Source organism: Hemiscyllium ocellatum, chromosome 8 (assembly GCF_020745735.1).
Source record: "Hemiscyllium ocellatum isolate sHemOce1 chromosome 8, sHemOce1.pat.X.cur, whole genome shotgun sequence".
Lineage (NCBI taxonomy): Eukaryota > Metazoa > Chordata > Chondrichthyes > Orectolobiformes > Hemiscylliidae > Hemiscyllium > Hemiscyllium ocellatum.
In genome coordinates this window covers 68,659,595-68,682,501 of record NC_083408.1, presented here as the reverse complement: position 1 = coordinate 68,682,501, position 22,907 = coordinate 68,659,595, and the positions used below count along the sequence as shown (strand labels likewise).

Below are 22,907 nucleotides of genomic sequence, written 5' to 3'. Positions count from 1 at the left end.
AAACAGTGGCACCACATTAGCCAACCTCCAGTCTTCCGTCACCTCACTAGTGACTATAGATGATCCAAATATCTCAGCAAGTGGTCCAGCCATCACTTCTCTAGCTTCCCACAGAGTTCTCGGGTACATCTGATCAGGTCCAGGGGATTTATTCACCTTTTCCCATTTCAAGACATCCAGCTCTTCCGCCTCTGTAATATGAATATTTTACAAGGTGTCACCATGTATTTCCCCGCATTCTATATATTCCATGTCCTTCTCCACAGTAAACACGGATGCAAAATATTTGTTTAGTATCTTCCCCCATCTCCTGCGGCTCCACACAAATCTTTGCTGATCTTTGAGGGGCCCTATTCTCTCCCTAGTTACCCTTTTGTTCTTAATGCATTTGTGAAAACCCTTTAAATTCTCCGTAACCCTATTTGTCATAGCTACCTCATGTCCTATTTTTGCCCTCCTGATTTCGCTCTTAAGTATGCTCCTACTGCCTTTATACTCTTCTCAGAATTCACTAGATCTATCCTGTCTATACATGACATATGCTTACTTCTTTTTCTTAACCAAACCCTCAATTTCTTTAGTCATCCAGCATTCCCCATACCTACCGGCCTTTCCTTTCACCCTGACAGGAATATACTTTCTCTGGGTTCTCGTTATCTCATTTCTGAAGGCTTCCCATTTTCCAGCCGTCCCTTTACCTGCGAACATCTGCCTCCATTCAGCTTCAAAAGTTCTTACCTAATACCGTCAAAATTGGCCTTTCTCCAATTTAGAACTTCAACTTTTAGATCTAGTCTATCCTTTTCCATCACTATTTTAAAACGAATAGAATTATGGATGTTGGCCTCAAAGTGCTCCCCCACTGACACCTCAGTCACCTGCCCTGCCTTATTTCCCAAGAGTAGGTCAAGTTTTGCACCTTCTCTAGTTGGTACATCCACATACTGAATCAGAAAATTTTCTTGTACACACTTAACAAATTCCTCTCCATCTAAACCTTTAACACAATGGCAGTCCCAATTGGTGTTTGGAAAGTTAAAATCCCCTACCATAGCCACCCTGTTATTCTTACAGATAGCTGAGATCTCCTTACGAGTTTGTTTCTGAATTTCCCTCTGACTGTTGGGGGAGGGTCTATCATACAATCTCAATCAGGTGATCATCCCTGTCTTATTTCTCAGTTCCACCCAAATAACGTCCCTGGATGTATTTCTGGAAATATCCTCCCTCAGAACAGCTGTAATGCTAACCCTTATAAAAAATGCCTCTTCCCCCTCCACTCTTGCCTCCCTTTCTATCCTTCCTATAGCATTTGTATCCTGGAACATTAAGCTGCCAGTCCTGTCCATCCCTGAGCCATGTCTCTGTAATTACTATAATTACTATGGTATCCCAGTCCAATGTTCCTACCCATGCGTGAGTTCATCTGCCTTCCCTGTTAGACCTCTTGCATTGAAATAAATGCAGTTAATTTATCAATCCTACCTTGTTCCCTGCTTTGTCCCTGCCTGCCCTGATTGTTTGACTCACTTTTGTTCGCAATTGTACCAGTCTCAGATTGATCTTTTTCCTCACTATCTTGCTGGGTCCCACCTCCCCACCTTACTAGTTTAAGTCCTCCTGAGCAGCTCTAGCAAAGTTCCCTACCAGTTTATTAGTCCCCTCACAATTTAGGTGCAAACCGTCCTTCTTGTACAGGTCACTTCTACCCCAAAAGAGATTCCAATGATCCAAAAATGCAAATCCTTCTCCCATACACCAGCTCCTCAGCCATGCATTCATTTGCCCTCTTCCTGCCCTCACTAGCTCATAGCATCGTGAATAATCCCAATATTACTACACTCGAGGACCTCCTTTTTAAATTCCTGCCCAACTCTGTGTAATCTCCCTTCAGAATCTCAACCTTTTCCCTTCCTATGTCATTGGTTCCAATGTGTACAATGACCTCTTGCTGGTCCCTCTCCCCCTTGAGAACATTCTGCATCCTCTCTGAGACATCCTTGATCTTGGCACCAGGGAAGCAACACACCATTCTGCTTTATCACTGCTGGCCACCGAAACGTCTATCTGTGCCCCTGACTAGAGAATCTCCTAACACAATCGATCTCTTGGAACTCGATGTACCCTTCGTTGCATTGAGACTGGCTCTAATATTAGAAACTTGGCTGTTCATGCTATGTTCCCCTGAGAATCCGTACCCCCTGACATTTTCCAAAACGGCGTACTTTGAAATGGGGATAGCCACAGAAGACCCTGCACGAACTACCTACCTCTCTTACCTTTCCTGGAGTTTAGCCCATTAATGTGACCGAATCTGCGACTTTACCCCCTTCCTATCATGGCCATCCATCACATCCCCTTGCTCTTGTAAATTCCTCATTGCCTCTGTCTCTCCAACTATCCATTTGATCTGATAGAATTCGCAACCAATGGCACTTATTGCAGATGTAATCCTCAGTAACCCATAAACTCTCCCTAAACTCCCACATCTGACAAGAAGAGCATATCACTCTACTAAGGGCTGTTTTTGCTTCTTTCAATCCAGAGACCCAGAAAATAGCACTATCTTATTCCTTGACAAAACATTGCTCCAGGTTAAATTAATACTTATGGCTTATATTCTAAGTTTAATCGAGAGACATATCTCAATAAAACATATAATCAAGAAAGAACCCACTCTACTCACTACTGCAGACTGACTGTAAGGCCACGCTTAAAATAGTCACTTATCTGTTTCTGTGCTGTGACCTGTCCCAAGCAGGTTCCTCCAAAATTAATTGTGAATTTAACTGTGTGGTGATGATTTCTAACTCTAGTCACCCTCACTGCTGTCAATCTTTCTGCTCCCTCTGCTGTCAGGCTGCTATTCTGACACAATCCTGGATGAACGTTTCTGTTGGCAAATGTTAGACAGAACAAAGAAGCTGTCTTCAGTTCCACTACAAACTTCTTCTTCTGTGCTCTTGCTCTTTGTTATTTTTGCTTTTTCTGTCATACACATACACTAAGCTCTTTTGTCAAAATACATCTGCCTGCCAATTATCCAAAATACCTTTGTTTTACTACCACTTTCTGGAGGTAAAAACTTCTTGATGGTGTCATAGAGTCATAGAGATGTACAGCATGGAAACAGACCCTTCGGTCCAACCCGTCCATGCCGACCCAGATATCCCAATCCAATCTAGTCCCACCTGTCAGCACCCATCCCATATCCCTCCAAACCCTTCCTATTCATATACCCATCCAAATGCATCTTAAATATTGCAATTGTACCAGCCTCCACCACTTCCTCTGGTAGCTCATTCCATACATGTACCACCCTCTGTGTGAAAAAGTTGACCCACAGGTCTTTTTTATATCTTTCCCCTCTCACCCTAAACCTATGCCATCTAGTTCTGGACTCCCCGACCCCAGGGAAAAGACTTCGCCTATTTATCCTATAATTTTGTAAACCTCTATAAGGTCACCCCCCAACCTCTGACGCTCCAGGGAAAACAGCCTCAACCTGTTCAGCCTCTCCCTATAGCTCAAATCCTCCAACCCTGGCGACATCCTTGTAAATAATTTCTGAACCCTTTCAACTTTCACATCTTTCCAATAGGAAGGAGACCAAAATTGCACGCAATATTCCAACAGTGGCCGAACCAATGTCCTGTACGGCCGCAGCATGACTTCCCAACACCTCTACTCAATACTCTGACCAATAAAGGAGAGCATACCAGATGCCTCTTCACTATCCTATCGACCTGCAACTCCACTTTCAAGGAGCTATGAACCTGCACTCCATGGTCTCTTTGTTAAGCAACACTCCCTAGGATCTTACCATTAAGTCCTGCTAAGATTTGTTTTTCCAAAATACAGCACCTTGCATTTACCTGAATTAAAGACCATCTGCCACTTCTCAGCCCATTGGCCCATCTGATTGATTTTACTATCTTAGCTTCACTTTTTTTCAATCCCCCCATGTGGTCTGCACCCCATTCTTTTAATAATATGTTCTTGGATTTTTCTGCTTCTGTGTGACCCCAAAAATTGGAAACAACGCACTTTTGCCAAATATTTTAATTTGCTTAAGAAAATATAATTCAAATCCAAAGATCATAAAGTAAAACTGCTGAAATTTGGCAGGCTCACTATGGAATTGGTGTGATCACATGTCTATCATGTTTGCTGTCTCTAATTGGGAGGCAGGGCCTGGGAGGAGACAACAAAGGTTGACAAAACTAAAGTACTTAATTACTTGTTCAGCATTGTTTTTTAAAGCAGCGTTGCTTCACCTTTTATATTTAATTAAATTCTCCTAATAGCTTGGGAATGAAACTTGAGAGATCTCACAAATAATAATTTTGAATTAAGTCAACCATTACTAAAGTTGTTGCCTGGAGAATAAGATCTTAAGCAGAAGAGGAGAACATCAAGCAAGTTCCTTCTAAGTAATCTTTTAGCTTTAAAACCGAGGTACGTAAATTTGTATCCTGTTCACAACCAAAGCAGATGACTTATGGATGGAATTTAATTCCAAACTTAAGCTCGTCAGTGGGCTATCTTTTCTCTTTTATTTTGACTTTAATGTCCTCTGACCAACTCTGCTTGCAGTGAAATGAGTCTGAAAATGTTTCAAAACATCTACTACAATGGAAGCCACACAACAAAACAAAATTGCATTCAGCACTAACTGCAACTTTAACTCTGGGGATGGAAAGATGGATAACAAATAGACGTGCTGTGTCAGTAGTTGAAGACCCTCTTCTACTTCTGAATTAAGTGCATTGTTGGAATCCTACATAAGAAAAATAACCACAAATCTAACTGCTGACATTGAAATTCTTCTTTACATCTTAGTGAACATAAAAACTATGGACGAGTTGGACCATTGGGGCTGTTTCTGTGCTGTATGACCCTATGACTATTTATTCTATTCTAATCTATCACCAGAATGAAATTGTATCAATTCAGTATCTGTTGTTTTTGCTAATTGAACAAGTATATTCTCAGTTTACATGGCTGCACTGACAAAGAATTATTGAATTTTGTGAGATATGTAATTAGATGCATATATTGCACTTTAGTTCTTCTTAGCCAGACCCTTGGGATTAAGGATGACTTTCTTCCACTTTGGTGTTGTGGATGTGAGGTGACTAAATAGCCCAATACTGGATGTGCACACCCTGCTGCAGATACGACAAGTAGTCCTTACTGAAGTGGGTGGGTGGGTGGGATGCTCAGGATTTCATATTCTCCTTCCATTGTTCGTGATTGCCCTCCATCTGGCCTGTTGGAGATGTTTGGCACATTCACAGAGATTTCACTTCTATCTAATGCTATTAAGGTTTAAATGACGATAAGAAATGACTGTGTCAGTTGTGACTTTTATTTTGACTGAATTTGATGTAAGATAATGAACAATCTCCTTAACATAATGCACAAAATTTTCATTGCATCTTAAACACATATCTAATAAATAGAAATCTAGGCATGTTATTTAAGACCATACCATTTCTCAGCAACTGTTTAGAAATGATGAGTTAACAATTCATTCATGACTTAAAAGGCAATGAAGAGGCATCAATATTTGTGCAAGATTATCTTTAAAACTTTAATAAGATAGCTATATCTGCTCTTACTAGGTTATAGTTAGCATGAAAATTGGAGAAATGTCTGGTGAGGACCACATTAGGATTATTGATGATATCCCACAGATTTAATTGTATGCCAACACTTCTGATTAACATTTGAATAATGATTACTAGATTTTATATTGCAATGGATGGCCATCTGGTAAAAAGGGAAGTGTATGCTTTCATGACTCAACAACTTCAAAGAAACTTGAAAGGGTTCAGAAAATATTTACAAGGACGTTGCCAGGGTTGGAGGATCTGAGCTTCAGGGAGAGGCTGAACAGGCTGGGGCTGTTTTCCCTGGACCGTCGGAGGCTGAGGGGTGACCCTATAGAGGTTTACAAAATTATGAAGGGCATGGATAGGATAAATAGGCAAAGTCTTTTCCCTGGGGTTGGGGAGTCCAGAACTAGAGGGCATAGGTTTAGGATGAGAGGGGAAAGATATAAAAGAGACCTACAGGGCAACTTTTTCACACAGAGGGTGGTATATATGGAATGAGCTGCCAGATGGTGTGGTGGAGGCTGGTACAATTGCAGCATTAAAAGGCATTTGGATGGGAATAGGAATAGTTTGGAGGGATATGGGCCGGGTGCTGACCGGTAGGACTAGATTGGGTTGGGATATCTGGTCGGCATGGACGGATTGGACCGAAGGGTCTGTTTCCATGCTGTACAACTCTATGACTCTAAGAGGAGCAAAAAGCATAAGGGAAGGCTGGAGAAAGTATGTGTTCTGGAGTACTAGCAATTGCAGAGTCAACACTTTACTGAGTTCCAAGCCTTGGTTGTGTTGCTTATCAAGTGGGAGAAAATAATTGGAACAAATTGCCATTGACTTCTTGTGATTCTTGCCTAAAAGCTGGTTTGGGAGTTTTATCACGTATCTTCTGTGGAAAAGAGAGAAAAAGCTGAAAATGCAGATTAATCAAAGACATTAACATGAAATTAAAAGTTCTTGTGTATTTGCTGTCTATTTTCTGAAGGTGTAGATAAATTGCTTGTACATTGCTTATTTGTTATTTGGTCAGATGATTACTTTTCAATTGTGGAATTTCTGCATTTCCAAAAGTAGTACTGTCTTTTTAAAAGTTTGCCAAGGAACTTGTTCATTTTATAAAATTGTGCATTAGATGAGTAAATATGACCATACGAGCATTAAATCTCATTTTTACAACTAACCAGGGCATGGCCCTTGTTTCAAATGATACTCTATACTTTATGATAAGACTAACAGTGAAGGGTTAGACTCACAGTTTAACCAGAATTATACAATTTTTAATCTCTTAATTTTTGGAGTTGTATGCATTTTTAAAGAATAATTACTGTGAAAAATCTCTCCCTGTGTTGACTATTTTAATATTACTTTGTTGAACTAACCAGCTTTCTGTTGCTATCAGTTTTCACTTGCAAAACTTTGCTATAAATTTATTTAATTCCAAATCCTACTGTTTTCTTAACCTATGGATGGGTCTATGAATAGGAAGGGTTTAGAGGGATATGGGCCAAGTGCTGGCAAATGATACTAGATTAAGTCAGGATATCTGGTCGGCATGGATGAGTTGGACCGAAGGGTCTGTTTCTGTGCTGTAAATCTCTGACTCTAAACAATGTAATTCTTAGACAGTAAATCATTACAACATAAACACCAATTTACATGGCTCAACATAACTTTAAAACTTCAGAACTTTTGAGATGCCTTTCTTTGTTTTGATGTGAGAGGCTTTTCTTGGGTTGGATAAGGCAGTAAAAATCTTCAATCACAGCCAGTTTCTGGCCTTTTCTTTTAAATTTCCCTTATTCTATGACATGACTACCTGCCTCACTTCCTTCAATCTCATTGAGAACTGTCACCACTTCCTTGTTCCTATTGTATTTAAATCTATTTCTGCTGTATCAAGATATAGTGTTGTATTTTCGACATTGTTAGTTTTATATGAAAAAAAGTTGAGAATGCAGTACCTTGTGGCCAATGTGAGTATATTGACTGACTGCAATGCACAGGAGATAATGGTGTAAGAATGTGCTCAAGAAATATAGGAAGTTATTTTCACCTTGTTTCTCTTTCCACTATCACAATGTTCACTGCATCTTTTACAAAATCAAATGAGCTTTTCTGGAAGGTGCTAACTTTATAAGTTCTGATGAAGAACATAATTTGTCAGTAACTACATTTCTAATGTACTTCTCAACAAGTTTGTCTGTGCTGAGAATACTTTGGATAGAATTTGCTACGTCTGAAACCGTTTCTGCATTATCTTTGCAGGTGGAGTAAATCTCAAATCTCATTGCATAGAGAAATGCCTTCTGACTGTCTACTGGGGATGTAATGTTCATAAACTTCACGAAGGATTGCAAAAACATGTTTACAGCTTCAGAATCAAGGTGCCACAGAAACTGGAAGAAGCTATAGATAGACAATATCTCTATCAAGAGACATTTCTGTATCCTTTTTTTTTAAATTTCTTAACAAATCTGAGTCTTGTATACCTATCAAAGTTGGGGTTAATAATGTTAACTAATTTCAAATCGCATACAAAAATAACAGTTGACTTGTGAGGCACCTTCAGTGTAGTAAAATGTCACAAGCATCATTTAATCAAGGGTGACATGGAGCTACATTCAGATATTAGTTTCTGATTACCTGAAGTTTGGTCAAAGTAGGTTTTGAGGAGTGTCCTAAAGAAAGAAAATCAGGCAGAGAAGCAGAGAGGTGTTGGAAGAGCATCCAAACCTTGAGGTCCAGGCAACAGAGGATACTTTGGGATATACAGTTGGTCAGAATTAGATAAGTGCACATATCTTTGGGAGCTATGGAGCTGACACAGGTCACAGATCGGAAGAGAATACAGAAGTTATGAAGTCTTGCTTCAGTTGAAGTTAACTTAGACTTTGCCCGGAGTATTGTGTGTAGTTTCGGTCTCCTTACCACAGCAAAAATGTTGCCACAGAGTGAGTGCAATAAAGGTTGACCAGACTTTGTCTTGAGATGATGTGGCTAGCCTATGAAGGGGATTGGGTAAATTGGGCCTATGTTCTCCAGAGTTTTAAAGAATGGGAAATGATCTAATTGAAATCTACGAACTACTTCAAGGAATGGACAGTGCTATTGCAGGCAGGATGATTTCCTGGGGTGGGGGGAGGTTGGTGGACATTTTTATGGGGGTATATCATTTAGGACCAAGACAAGGAAAGTGTCCTTTTCGCTCAAAAGGTGGTGGATCTTTAGGATTCTGTACTCCAGGGCTATGGATGCTCAGTCTTTGAATATATGTAGAGTACAGGTTGATTTTTAAAAAATCTTTATCAGTGACATAAAGAGTTTAGTGTGGGTATGAGGCATTGAAGTATTTGATTACATTAAATAGCAGAACAAGTTTGATAGCTTGAACGGCCTATTCTGTCCCCATATTCCTGAAATATAAACTATTAAAAACCTAGTTTAAAAACCTAAGTAATTATTAAACTGATCCCCAACTACATCTCCCTGGACTCTGACCAACATCCCCCAGTAATCTCCACCTGGGGCTCAAATGCTGCAGGATCCAACACTCCCTAACATCTCCTGCCCACCCAATTTTCCCAAAGCACTCCTTCATTGGCACCCTAATCTCACATCTATCTAATGCACTTGCTCTTTCACAAGAGCTGTCAAAGTTTGTCTGCGAACTAGACATTTAAATCTCAGAATACAGCAAGAAACTGTGAGAAAGGGGACGTGGTTTACTGTTTCCTGACTCCTGCGTTTTGCGGGATCTGTCAGACGTAAAATGCAACTCTGCATTTCTGAAGGATCCCTGACTAGAATCTTTTGTTAGAAATGCAGTGCTCTTTCTTTGTTTTTAAAAGAAACCATGCTCAGATTGGAAAATTCATCCTAAACTGTTTTCTTTAAAACAAACCGGAGATTCAAATAACTTTGAATTTGTCTTGCAACATTACTATTAGAACTGATTATAGTTTCAGAATTAATTTCTTTATCATATTGTACTAGCATTGAGAAACAGAGTGACAGTGAAAAATTCTTTCAGCTACCTAAATATTTAACAATAAAAGATTTTGGGAGTCTGCCTCGAACACGATATCCACTAGTAGCATTGTTAACATTAGCAGAAGAGGAAGACCGGGACATTTATGAAATTGTAAGTATATGAATTGATATTTTTTTAAAAATAAAAATGGTTGCATACCAATTGAAAAATATTTTATTTTTGACTGACTGTCTACCTCCTCAGCAGATGGCAACATATTCTGGGCTATTGTAACATTGCATTAGAGGCCTGTGATGCTTTATGGAAGCAGTAACTGATCCCAGCCTTGTGTTAACAGACTATTCAAATTACAGTTTGGTGCTGCAGTTTTCAAACTTTCGCAGTTTTCAAATTTTCACATTTTTCCCCCTCCCTCATTTTTTTTTGCTGTAGTTGGTCTAAGGCTGAAAGTCAATTGTGCCCCCCTACAGCCTTGGAGAGTGAGAGAACATAGAAATATTAAATTGTATTACTTTTAGTAGGATGCTTAGAGCGAAACTTTATAAATGACTACAAATTGCAACTAAGAATCTATTGATGACCATGATGACACTGGTGGCATGGTGACTCAGTGGTTAGCACTGCTGCCTCACAGCGCCAGGGACCCGGGTTCGATTTCAGCTGCGTGGGTTTCCTCTGGGTGTTCTGGTTTCCTCCCACAGTCCAAAGGTGTGCAGGTCAGGTGAATTGGCCATGCTAAATTGCCCATAGTAATAGGTGCATTAGTAGAGGAATAGATCTTCAGAGGGTCAGTGTGAACTTGTTGGGCCGAAGGGCCTTTTTCCACACTGCAGGGAATCTAATCTAATCTAAACTAAATATTTCAGGCTGTATTGTGCAGTTACTCAGAAACTTCAGCTTGGTACAATTGGTTAAGTAAATCATCCATCAAACTACCTTTTAGAAATTCAAGCTGTTTAAATGTTTTTGTTGCTATGTTTACATTTTAATCAGAAAATTTCACAATATACATGGCTTCTGTATCTTCAGGTTTCTATGGTTACAGTAATTCATGTTCCAGATGAGAAATACAGACTCACCTGCCGAATCTTGTACCAGTATCTGTTGACTGCACAAGGTCACATATATGACCTTAAGGTAGGTCTACCAGGTGTAGTGATTATAGGAGAATGGAATCAACTATGCATTCTAATATTTCTCCTAAGGTTTATTACAGAGAGCCTTTGAGAGTAAAATGCTGCCATATTATGGTTTACATGCATAAAGATTATAGCTAAGATTTTCAGCTTGTTTTCTCTACTGTTTCCTGAGAGAGATTGTTATTAAGCTGTTTGATTATGGAGAGAGCAAGGAGCATTATTGCTGATTGCTAAGCATAAATAATAAAGGCGTAGGTGAGTTTAGAAATTGGCAAAAGTAACAATTAAAACTATGTAGTCCCTTATTAATATCATGGTTAATATTGCTGCACATCAAGTGGGAGACTGGCATTCAGTTCCCTAATGGGGAGAAGGTATTGACTTAAAGATTTTGACTGCTGTAGCTCTGTACAAAATCATCTGAGAGAGAAGGTTGCAGGTTTAAGTCCTCTCCAAGGAGTTCTTTATGCCTACCTTTTTTATCCTCTAATTATAAATCCTCATGGCGCAGTATTAGTTTTTGAAAATAAGCAGAAATTTCAGCTCAGTGAGGTTTTAAAGAAAAAAAATACAGCATGTTCATTATTGGATAGGCTAGAGTTTTTTTTCCCTTCTCTAATTGTCCTTGTGAAAGTGGTAGTGAGCTGTAACCATGAACAATTACAGTCCGTGTAACTTAGGTACGTCCAGAGTGTTGTTCAGAAGGGAATTTCAGAATTTTGAACAAGCAGTAGTGAGGGAACAGCCATATGTCGTGAGGTTGTATAGCTTGGCAGTTGGTGTTCCCATGTGTCCCTTGTCCTTCTAGGTGGTAGAAATTGCAGGTTTGAAAGGTTCTGTCGAGGGAGTGAATGTTTAGATTATGGATGGGATATTAGTAAAATGGGCTGTTTTTGTATTAATGGAGCTACGGTCATCCATGAAAATGGATGATATTCTGTCACATTCCTAATTTGTGTACTGTAGATGATAGGCAGGCATTTGAGAATCAGGAGATGAGTTTGTTGCCTCAACTCCCAGATTCTGCCTCCTCCTGAGCTACAGTAGATATAAAGTTAGTCCAGTTTAGTGTCTAGTCAATAGTAATCCCCAGGTTGTTGATAGTGGTGAATTCAATAATAATAATTCTATAAAATATCAAGGAGAGGTGGTCAAATTCTCATGTTTAAGATCATCATTGCCTAGCACTTGTGTGATTCAGTTGTTGCTTCCCAGTTACCAATTTAAACCTGAGTGTCCAAATCTTATTGCACATGGACATGGACTGTTTCAGTATTTGAAGAGTTGCAAATCTCACTTCACACTGTGGATTCATTGGTGAACATTCCCACTTATGAAGGGAAGATTATTGAAGGTAGTACCTTCAGCAGCTTCATCCATGAATCCACAGTGTTAAGTGAGATTTGCAACTCCTCAAATACTGAAACAATCCATGTCCATGTGCAATAAGACTTGGACACTCATGCTTGAATTGGTAACTGGGAAGCAACAACTGAATCACACAAGTGCTAAGCAATGTCTAGAACAGTGTCAGGAAAAACTCCACGTGCTGCAATGTCCTTGGACTGAGATTATGATCTCCAGCTAATACAACCATTTTCCTTTGGGTTAGGTTTGATGCACAAGATAGTAGGAAATAGGAGTAAAAATAGGTTATCTTGCCTGTTGAGCCTACTCTGTGATTCAATAATTTCATGGCTGATTTGATTATGGCCTTAATTCCATTTCCTTGCCTGTCCCCTGTAACCCTGGATTCCCTTGTTAATCAAAAATCCATATATCTTACCCTTGAGTATATTCAAACATCCAACCTCCACTGCTATCTATAAAAGACAACTTCTGTCGTCAAGCAGTAGTACATAGATGATGTTTGAGTGTGCAGAGACCAAGCACTGTTAACACGTTCACCAAAGTGTTTGAGAGAATAGGCCTCAGACTGGACATCCGGAAAACTAAGGTTCTGTACCAGTCCACTCCTGTCGTACAACACTGCACCCACTGGCAGAGTAGTGTATCAATGTGAGTGTTTGCTCCCTGGCCAGTATTCCCAGTATCGAGATACTGGTTATGCATACCCAGCTGCAACAAGTAGGCCACATTGTCCAGTTGCTCAACAGACAATTTGGGGTGGCACAGTGGTTAGCACTGCTGCCTCACAGTGCCAGAGACCCAGTTCAATTCCCGCCTCAGGCAAAAGTCTGTGTGGAGTTTGCACATTCTCCCCGTGTCTGCGTGGGTTTCCTCCGGTTTCCTCCCACAGTCCAAAATGTGCAGGTTAGGTGAATTGGCCATGCTAAATTGCCCGTAGTGTTAGGTGACGGGGTAAATGTAGGGGATGGGTTGCTCTTCGGAGGGTCGGTGTGCACTTGTTGGGCCAAAGGGCCTGTTTCCACACTGTAAGTAATCTAATCTAATAGAAATTTCCTAAAGAAATGCTCTACAGCAAGCTCTTCAATTGTAAGTGATCTCCAACAGGGCAGAGGACAAGGACGTCTTGAAAACCTCCCTAACTAAATGCAACATTCCTGCTGACATGTGGGAGTCATTTGCCCTAGAATGCATGAATTGGAGAAGAAGCCTCTGCAAAGGCATCACTGAATGAATACATAGAGGCTAAGTGAAAAGAGTGCACAGAATCTAAAGTGTCCCATTCACTCACCTGCCCTGCCAGAGGCAGAGTGTGTGGCTCCATTGGACTATTGTACTATTTAGTGAGTACAGAACCCACTCCCACCAACCACCTCACCATTCCCCTGCAACCTACCCGTCAGCCCATTCACAACCCTCCACTGCACTCACTGGCTGAGTGGAAACAAATCATCTTCAGCCCTTAGGGACTGGCAAAGTAGTAGACTGAGAAAAGATAGAAGAGAATTAAAAAGACTTTGCATTGCTCTGAAAGAAAAGCTTCCTGTTCATCTTCACCTTAAATGATGGGAGATTTTATTTTGAAACTGTACTCAGTTCTTGATTCCCAAACCCCCGTCCCGAGAGGAAATGTTTTCTACTCCATCAGGACCCATCAGTATCTTGTATTTCATTTGATTGTCTCTTATTCTTCTAAACTGTAATGAATAATGAAGTAGTCTGCTTAACCTTTCTTCATAAAATAGCCCCTTTCATCCCAGGAATCAGTGTTGTGACTTTCTCGGATATACTTAGAGTCCTAGAGATGTACAGCATGGAAACAGACCCTTCGGTCCAACCCGTCCATGCCGACCAGATACCCCAAACCAATCTAGTCCCACCTGCCAGCATCCAGTCCACATCCCTCCAAACCCTTCCTATTCATATACCCATCCAAATGCCTCTTAAATATTGCAATTGTACCAGCCTCCACCACTTCCTCTGGCAGCTCATTCCATACAAATACCACCCTCTATGTGAAAAAGTTGCCCATTAGGACTCTGTTATATCTTTCCCATCTCAACCTAAACCTATACCCTCTAGCTCTGGACTCCCTGACGCCAGGGAAAAGACTTTGCCTATTTATCCTATCCAAGCCCCTTATAATTTTGTAAACCTCTATAAGGTCACCCCTCAGCCTCCGACACTCCAGGGAAAATGACCCAGCCTGTTCAGCTACTTGCTTTGGAAGCAGTTAAATCTTTTCTTTACTGAGGAGATAAAACAGAACTCCGTACTCCAGATGCATTCTGACCAATGTCCTGGTCAGTTGTAGTAAGATTTTTTAACTCTTGAACTCTATTCCTCTTTCACCAAGGGCTAACATTCCACTTGCCTTCCTAATTGCTCTGGTCTCTTTGTACTGCAATGCTCTACAGTCTCTATCCACTTGCATAATATTCTGCATTTTCAGGTTTCCTGCCAAGGTGGATAATTTCATATTTTGCAATATTGTATGCATCTGCCAATTTTTTGCCCACTCACTTAACTTGTTTCAACACTTTTTGAAACCTCCTCACAGTGTGTTTTCTTATCTTTGAAGGAGACTTGGCGAGTTACTGTAGTGTAATCTTGTAACTGGCACACATTGCTGTGACTATATGTTGGCATTGGAGCGAGTGAATGGTTAAAGCAGTGTGTGAGATGCCAATCAAATAAGCAGTTTGTCTTGGATGATATCAAGCTTCTTGAGTGTTATTGGAGCTGATGGATTATTCCGTCACAGTCCTGACCTTGCCTTGTAGAAAATGGAAAGACTTTGAAAATAAGGAGATGAGTTAACTGCAGAATTTAAGGAAACGGAGAGTGTGACTGATGGGGATGCAGGTAGTGTGGATTTAGAAGAGGTTGCAAAAGAGGTCCAGCAGATGTTGGTTGTGTCCAACCAGTAAGATACATTGACCAAATTGGGAAGAACTAGAATAGAATTATAAAAGTAATAGACGATTTTATAATAGAGGATAGATAGCATCTTCCGTAACCAAGAACATCAATCCCAAAGTGTGTGGCTTAGCAGATCCAAGGATATGGGATATTTCACGTCACCTGGAAAGGAAAAGACAAAATAATTAGACAAAAATAAAATCCATGTGAATAAGGATAAAACATAAGAAAGACTTAGTCACAGGTGCAGGTCTTGTCTACAGATGACCTAATGGAAGTGAAGGAAGAAACATGTAGACAAGTTAGGGAATTGGCTTTTTTAAAGAAAATGGGAGATTGCCACTACCTTGATATTAATTGCTAGGAAGATGCTTATGAATGCTACGAGGAGAGTTGAGGAGCAATATTTTCACTTAGAGGTTGGTAGGCTCTGGAACTCCCTTCCAGGAAGGATGATTCAGTTAGAAACTCTGTGATATTTAAGCAGTATTTAGATATTCATGTGTATTGTCAAAGCCTTCAGAAGCAAAAACTGGAAAAATGGGATTAATGTAGTCAGATTTTGTCAACATTGTGTAGGCACAATATGCAAAATGGCTCCCTTCTGTGCTGCATTGAGTTCATGAACAGTAGAAGTAGCTAACGGCCTCAAGGAAGCTCCGTGCACAGTGATCAGCGTATAGATTCATTGATTCCACGTTTGGAAGCCAATACCGTGCACAGACCTCAGGGGTTCATGCAATCGCAAGAAAAATTATAAGGAACTTTGGCTGGCACCCAGCCTTGTATGTGACAGTCTGCTTCACTGGGTAACTTCCGATGCTTCATGCCCCTATGTGTGAAGTTAGTAATTAAAGCTAAGGCAGTGACCTTGATAGAAAATTACAGCGCAGTACAGACCCTTCAGCCCTCAGTGTTGTGCCAATCTGTGGGACTAATGTAAAGCCCATCTAATCTACACTTTTCCATTTTCATCCATATGTTTATCCAATGACCATTTAAATGCCCTTAAAATTGGTGAGTCTACTGCTGTTGCAGGCAATGCATTCCACGCCCCTACTACTCTGAGTAAAGAAACTACCTCTGAGTAAAGAAACTACCTCTGACATCTGTTCTATATCTATCACCCCTCAATTTAACACTTTGTCCTCTCGTGCCAGCCATCACCATCTGAGGAAAATTGCACTCACTGAGAGCCCTCATTTAACCCTCTGATTATCTTATGTCTCAACTAAGTCACCTCTCAATCTTCTTCTCTCTAACGAAAACAATCTCAAGTCCCTCAGCATTTCCCTATAAGACCTTCCCTCCATACCAGGCAACATCCTGGTAAATCTCCTCTGCACTCTTTACAAAGTTTTCACAAACTTCCTATGATGAGCTGACCAGAACTGCATACAATACCCCAAGTGCGGCTGCACTAGAGTTTTGTACAGCTGCAGCATGAACTCATGGCTTTGAAACTCAGTCCCTCTACCAATAAAAGCTAACACACCGTATGTAGCCTTACCAACCCTATCAATCTGGGTTGTAACTTTCAGGGATCTGTATACATGGACACTGAGATCTCTCTGTCATCTACACTACCAAGAATCTTATCATTAGCCTAGTACTCTTTATTCCTGTTACTCCTTCCAAAAATGAATCACCTCACATTTTTCTGCATTAAACTCCATATGCCACCTCTCTGCCCAGCTCCGTAGCTTACTATGTCCCTCTATAACCTGCAACATCCTTCAGCACTATCCACAGCTCCACCGACCTTCGTGTCATCTGCAAATTTACAAACCCATCCTTCTACGCCCTCATCCAGGTTATTTATAAAAATGGCAAACAGCAGTGGCCCCAAAACAGATTCTTACGGTACACCACTAGTAACTGAACTCCAGGATGATCATTTCCCAACAACCTCCACCCTCTATCTTCTTTCAGCTAGCCAATTTCTGATCCAAACTGCTAAATCACTATCAATCCCATGCCTCCGTATTTTGTTCAATAGCCTACTATGGGGAAACTTATCAAATGCCTTACTGCAATTCATATACACCACATCAACTGCTTTACCCTCATCCACCTGTTCGGTCACCATCTCCAAAGAAATTAATAAGGTTGGAAGCATGGCCTACCTTTTACAAAACTGTGTTAAGTATCCCTAATCAACTTATTCCTCTCTAGATGTTTGGAAATCCTATCTCCTATAACCTTTTCCAACATGTTACCCACAACCGAAGTAAGGCTCACTGGTTTATAATTACCAGGGTTGATTTTACTCCTCTTCTTGATCAAGGGGACAACATTTGCTATCCTCCAGTCTTCTGGTACTATTCCTGTAGACAATGACAACATAATGATCAAAGCCAAAGGCTCTGCAATCTCCTCCCTGGTTTCCCAGAGAATCCTAGGACAAATCCCATCCGGCCCAGAGGACTTTTACCTATTTTCACATTTTCCAGAATTGTTAACACCACCTCCTTGTGAAGCTCGAGCCCATCCAGTCTAGTAGCCTGTATCTCCATATTCTCCTCGACAACATTGTCTTCTTCCAGTATAAATATTGATGAAAAATATTCATTATGCACTTCCCCTATCTCCTCCGATTCCACGTACAACTTCCCACTACTGTCCTTGATTGGCCCTAATCTTTTTCTAATCATTCTTTTATTCCTGATATACCTATAGAAAGCTTTAGGGATTTCCTTGATCCTATTTGCCGATGACTTTTCATGTCCCCTCTTGGCTACTCTTAGCTCTCTCTTTCGGTCTTTCCTGGCTAACTTGTAACTCTCAAGCACCCTAACTGAGCCTTCAACTCTAATCCTAACATAAGCCGCTGCCTTCTTCTTGACAAGAGATTTAGCTTCTTTAGTAAACCATGGTTCACTCGCTCGACCACTTCCTCCCTGCCTGACAGGTACATACTTATCAAGGACACATAGTAGCTATTCCTTGAATAAGCTCCACATTTCAATTATGCCCATCCCCTGCAGTTTCTGTCCTCATCCTATGCATCCTAAAACTTGGTTAATTGCATCATAATTGCCTTTCTCCCAGCAATAACTCTTGCCCTGTGGTATATACCTATCCCTTTCCATCGCTAAAAGTAAACATAAGCGAATTGTGGTCACTATCACCAAAGTGCTCCCTGACCTCCAAATCTTTAACACCTGACCAGGTTCATTAACCAGTAGCAAATCCAATGTGGCCTCACCCCTTGTTGGCTTGTCTACATACTGTGTCAAGAAACCATCCTGCACACATTGGACAAAGGCTGACCCATCTAAAGTACTCGAACTATAATATTTCCAGTCAATATTTGGAAAGTTAAAGTCCCCCATAACCATTAACCTGTCACTCTTGCTCCTGTCTAAAATTATCTTTGCTATCCTTTCCTCTACATCTCTGGAACTATTCAGAGGCCTATAGAAAACTCCCAACAGGGTGACCTCTCTTTTCCTGTTTCTAACCTTAGCCCATACTACCTCAGTAGACGAATCCTCAAATGTCCTTTCTGCCACCAAAATACTGTCCTTGACTAACAATGCCACACCTCTCCCTCTTTTTAATCACCTTCTATGTTCTTACTGAAACACCTAAATCTCAGAACCTGCAACAACCATTCCTGCTCTATCCATTTCTCTGAAATGGCCACAACATTGAAGTCCCAGGTAAAAACAATGACTGCAGAGGCTGGAAATCAGATTCTGGATTAGTGGTGCTGGAAGAGCACAGCAGTTCAGGCAGCATCCAAGGTGCAGCAAAATCGACGTTTCGGGCAAAAATGAAGGGCTTTTGCCTGAAACATTGATTTCGTTGCACCTTGGATGCTGCCTGAACTGCTGTGCTCTTCCAGCACCATTAATTGAAGTCCCAGGTGCCAACCCATGCAACTTTGCCCACCTTATTTTGGATGCTCCTGGCATTGAAGTAGAGACACCTCAAACCACCTTCCTGCTTGCCGGTGAACTCTTGCAAACTTGAAACCTCATTTCTGACTTCACTACTCTCAACCTTCTCTCTCTCTCTAACTCTCTCTCTCTCTCTCTCTCCCTCTCCCTCTGTCCCCGACTGTGACCCAGCTGCATTTGTCTTGCAGCTGGGGAGTGACTACCCCTGTAACCCCCTCTGCCTCCTGAATGATCTGAAATTCATCCAACTCCAGCTCCAGTTTTCGAGGAGTTGGAGTTGGGTGCATTTCCTGCGGTGGAAGTCAGCAGGGACACGACTGGTGACTGCTACCTCCCACATTCTAAATTCAACTGCCCTAACCTCCATTCCCACTATTCTAAATTGCCAAAGAGACTGTTGAAAAAGTTTTAAAAACTGGTTACCTTACCAATCTGGCGCACAGAACTTTTTTTTTGGTTAGAGGGCGAGGATGGGTGGGAGATACTGCCTAAGTGGTGTAACGCAACAACCCAAATATATTACTTACTTATTCAGCAGTCCCGTGTCCACTCCTGCTCAGCGTGCTCCCACCCATTCATGAGGTAAGTTTTCAAATCAGTGATTCACCTTTCCATCAGACCCCTGGTCGACACTCCCATTTTTGCTCCTACTGAAACAAAAAAGTGGCAGTCTTTGGTTGGGGTGGCTTCATGTTGCCTGCTGTCAAAAGCAGTACATCCTTCTCTCTCTCTCTCTCTCATGACCTGCAGAACATCTAGGCATGTGTAATTGGAATGTGCAGCCACATTTTGCCTGCTCTCAGATATTTCCAGGGACAAGTAGCAGGAGACTAGCAGAGGTTGAGTGATGCTCCTAGAAAATGCTCAGAAGATTTAATGTTCTGCTTGCAATGGCCTGAGAAGAACAGAATCACATAAAATCAACCTGAGCTACCTGTGAGTGGAAGTACTTCCTACTTTAGGTGCAGCATCACACTTGTCTTCAAAAAGACAGGATTTTATGCAAAGTGATCTTGAACTACAAACACATGCTGCACTGTGGGTTAGCAAGATCATGTCTTTTCTTTAACAAAAGACAAGCCATACCCTAGAGTTTACTTTTAGAGAAAAGGAATTGAAAGTTGGTAGATTATGCTCAGCCTGTATTGAAGTTTAGTTCAATCACACACGAGAGAACACCTGCAGGTTTGGGCATAATATTAAAATTATATTGCAGCATAATAAGGGGTGCAGGGAATATTTATGACGATGATACAAGAAATAAATGAGTTAATGTGTCAGGAAAGGATTGACAGACTGGATCTCTTTCTTTGGAATAATGTAGTCTGAGAAGTGACCTATTTGGAGACTTCCAAAATATGAGAAGTTCGGACATAGTGATTACAGAAATAATGTTTTCTCTGTGAGACAGAGCATAAGTAGTGATCATAAGTATAAGATACCAAGAAATCCAGTCAAAAGTTCAGAAAAAGCACTGTCCAAAGAGTGGTGGTGGAAATGTGCAGCTTGCTACCACAAGGAGTGGTTGGTGTGAATGGTATACGCATATTTATGGGTGAGCTCCATGAGCATATGAGAAAATGTTAGATTGTTGTCATGGTTGGTGTAGGTGAAGGTTTTGGGGAGGATGTTCGAGTGCAGTATAAAACACCACCATGGACTGAGTGAGTGAATGGCTTTTATCTGTGCAGGTATCCCAAGTAAAACAGTCCTAGGCTTGCAAACCACCCTCTTCTAGTCAGGGAATACTATGTGAGCATTTGGAGCAGATGAGACTGAGAGTACAGGACAGTGGGATTAGTTTTGGTTGTTTTAAGAGTTGACACAGTATGTTAGACAAAATAATTCATGTTGTAATCAACTGTAATTTTATTAAACCAATTATATTCATACTGCTGCTTCAGTTACATGAATCTGAACAGACTCTGATTGGAACCCGTGACCTTGGTTGTATGTATGATTCAGCCTTTGATTAATGAGCCATTTGGCACTGTATAGTTTTAAATGTATTAAGAAACATTAAACATTTAGTTAGTGTATTAAATTCAACTTAGATTCTGTCAAGCTTCTTGATAGACTAATTGGATTCTTCATTGGCTTGCTTCCATGTCTTTTATTAAATGGCTATTTATCATTTATGTACAAACATAAAAACTAACTATTTTTAAGTTTCAAAATATTCATATTATGAATGCTGTACTTTTAAAATTACTTATTGACCATCCTGTTCTTCCCCAGGTACCTTTTGGAAGGTGGGTGTGAGATTTATTCCCTTGAAGTTGCTATAGTTGCTGTGAATTAGTTTGAGTCATTGCTAAGAGCAGCCTGGTGATACTTGCTCTTTTGTGAGGGGATATTGGCCTCTGTTGTGATTAAGTAAAAATTTGGAGCTCATTGGTGTGGATATCTGTAGGTAAATCCATTTTGTAGCATTATGCATGATTGCTTCAGAATTATATTTCAACATAGGCATATTTACATTTCTTAAATGAATCCCTCTGCAATCCTTATTTTGCACTGTTTTCAAAATGATTTCCTTCGATTTTTTTTCCCTCTGCTCCTCTGATTTGTGTTCATCTTTTTATTTCACCCTTCACTTTCAATGAAGAGTATATCAATTACCACCATTGCTCAGCAGCTAGTTTTAGTATTTGTCTCTCTCCCTTTATCCGAGAATGTTACTTGTTACTCTCTCTGTTTCTTGTTTTCTCTTTCCCTTTTCTACGCATTCCTACTGTGAAACACTTCCTAATATAAGCAGTGAGCTGAAAATTCTATCAAAAGTCCAATAAATTCAAAACATTACAATATAAATGTCATTTAGTACACATTCATATACATCAGTTATTTATTATATTGTATCATTTGTGGCACATTAGATGTGAAACCAGTTGAGGGAGTGCTGCATTGCTGTCGGTAGCTTCTTTTAACAAGTGCCTTCTTATTCAGCTAGGCATAAAATCTCCTTTTGAATATGAGTGAATTATTTAGTGTCCTACATTTATCTAGGAAATAAAAGTGAAGTTTTTGGAATATTTCTTGCAATTGTATTGATTTAGCTCTGGCTGTTTAGCAAATAAAGTGATTAGTTTTCAGAATAGATATTACATAACCAGCTGTGTTCTCCTATTTTAATTTTATCTTGCTACTTTTTAATTACTCAGAGACTTTTTGTACCTGTTGATGAAACCAGTTTGCCTGCACAACCACCTTCAGAAACTAGCCTGGATAAAAAACTCCTGGAAAAATTTGGCACCACAGAGGAGGAGCTTAACTCTCAAAATGAAAGCAGCAAGGATTGTGTTGTGTGTCAGAATGCCCCTGTGAACTGGGTTCTGCTGCCTTGCAGACATGCCTGTCTATGTGACTGTTGTGTGAACTACTTCAAGCAATGTCCCATGTGCAGAGAGTTTGTTGCAGAATCTTTTGCCCTCTTACGAACAGAAGAAGAAGTTGGTGCAGTTAAAGGTGATGATGATAATCAGACATTTGAAGGTATCTGGGAAGAATCGGATGAAGAAAACATTCACAATGATGTAAATGAACAACTTGATATTTAATGGAAAAAGTAAATAAATTTGGCATGTACAGCTTTTACATACTAAAGGTCTGTGTGCAATCTAGAGTCATAAACCATGATGAAGTATGACATAAGATGTCTTGTAATTAAGTTATTTAAGATATTATTGAGATTCTGAGTAGGGATAATGTTTACTTGTATGTGAGAAGGTTCAAAGGAATTATATTAACAAGTAGGTTAATCATTTAAACTTCTCCAGGAACACAATAACATTTATACAGTTTAATTTAATTAAATTAGTATTTGACATTTTTAAACATCAACTTATTGCTGCACCAGAAATTGTTTCAGGTTCTTGCAAGCTTAAGTGGTAATTATATTCAAATCTTCACTCGTTTTATTTTACTTCAAATCATGATCTTTCTCTTATCTATTTCAAAGAAT

At 40.1% G+C, this 22,907-nt stretch overlaps 1 protein-coding gene across 2 annotated transcripts in view; it reads left to right on the top strand.

Annotated features, from left to right (window-relative positions):
- cgrrf1 (cell growth regulator with ring finger domain 1) overlaps window positions 1-22,556 on the top strand; it is a 28,058-nt gene extending 5,502 nt beyond the window's left edge. For both annotated transcript variants that reach the window (XM_060828434.1, XM_060828435.1), the window contains exons 3-6: window positions 7,884-8,061; window positions 9,612-9,759; window positions 10,639-10,746; window positions 22,108-22,556. In XM_060828434.1, coding sequence (XP_060684417.1) covers window positions 7,884-8,061; window positions 9,612-9,759; window positions 10,639-10,746; window positions 22,108-22,503 — 830 coding nt within the window. In that variant the 3' untranslated portion in view covers window positions 22,504-22,556. The remainder of the gene's footprint in view (window positions 1-7,883; window positions 8,062-9,611; window positions 9,760-10,638; window positions 10,747-22,107) is intronic.
- The last annotated feature ends 351 nt before the right edge of the window (window positions 22,557-22,907 follow it).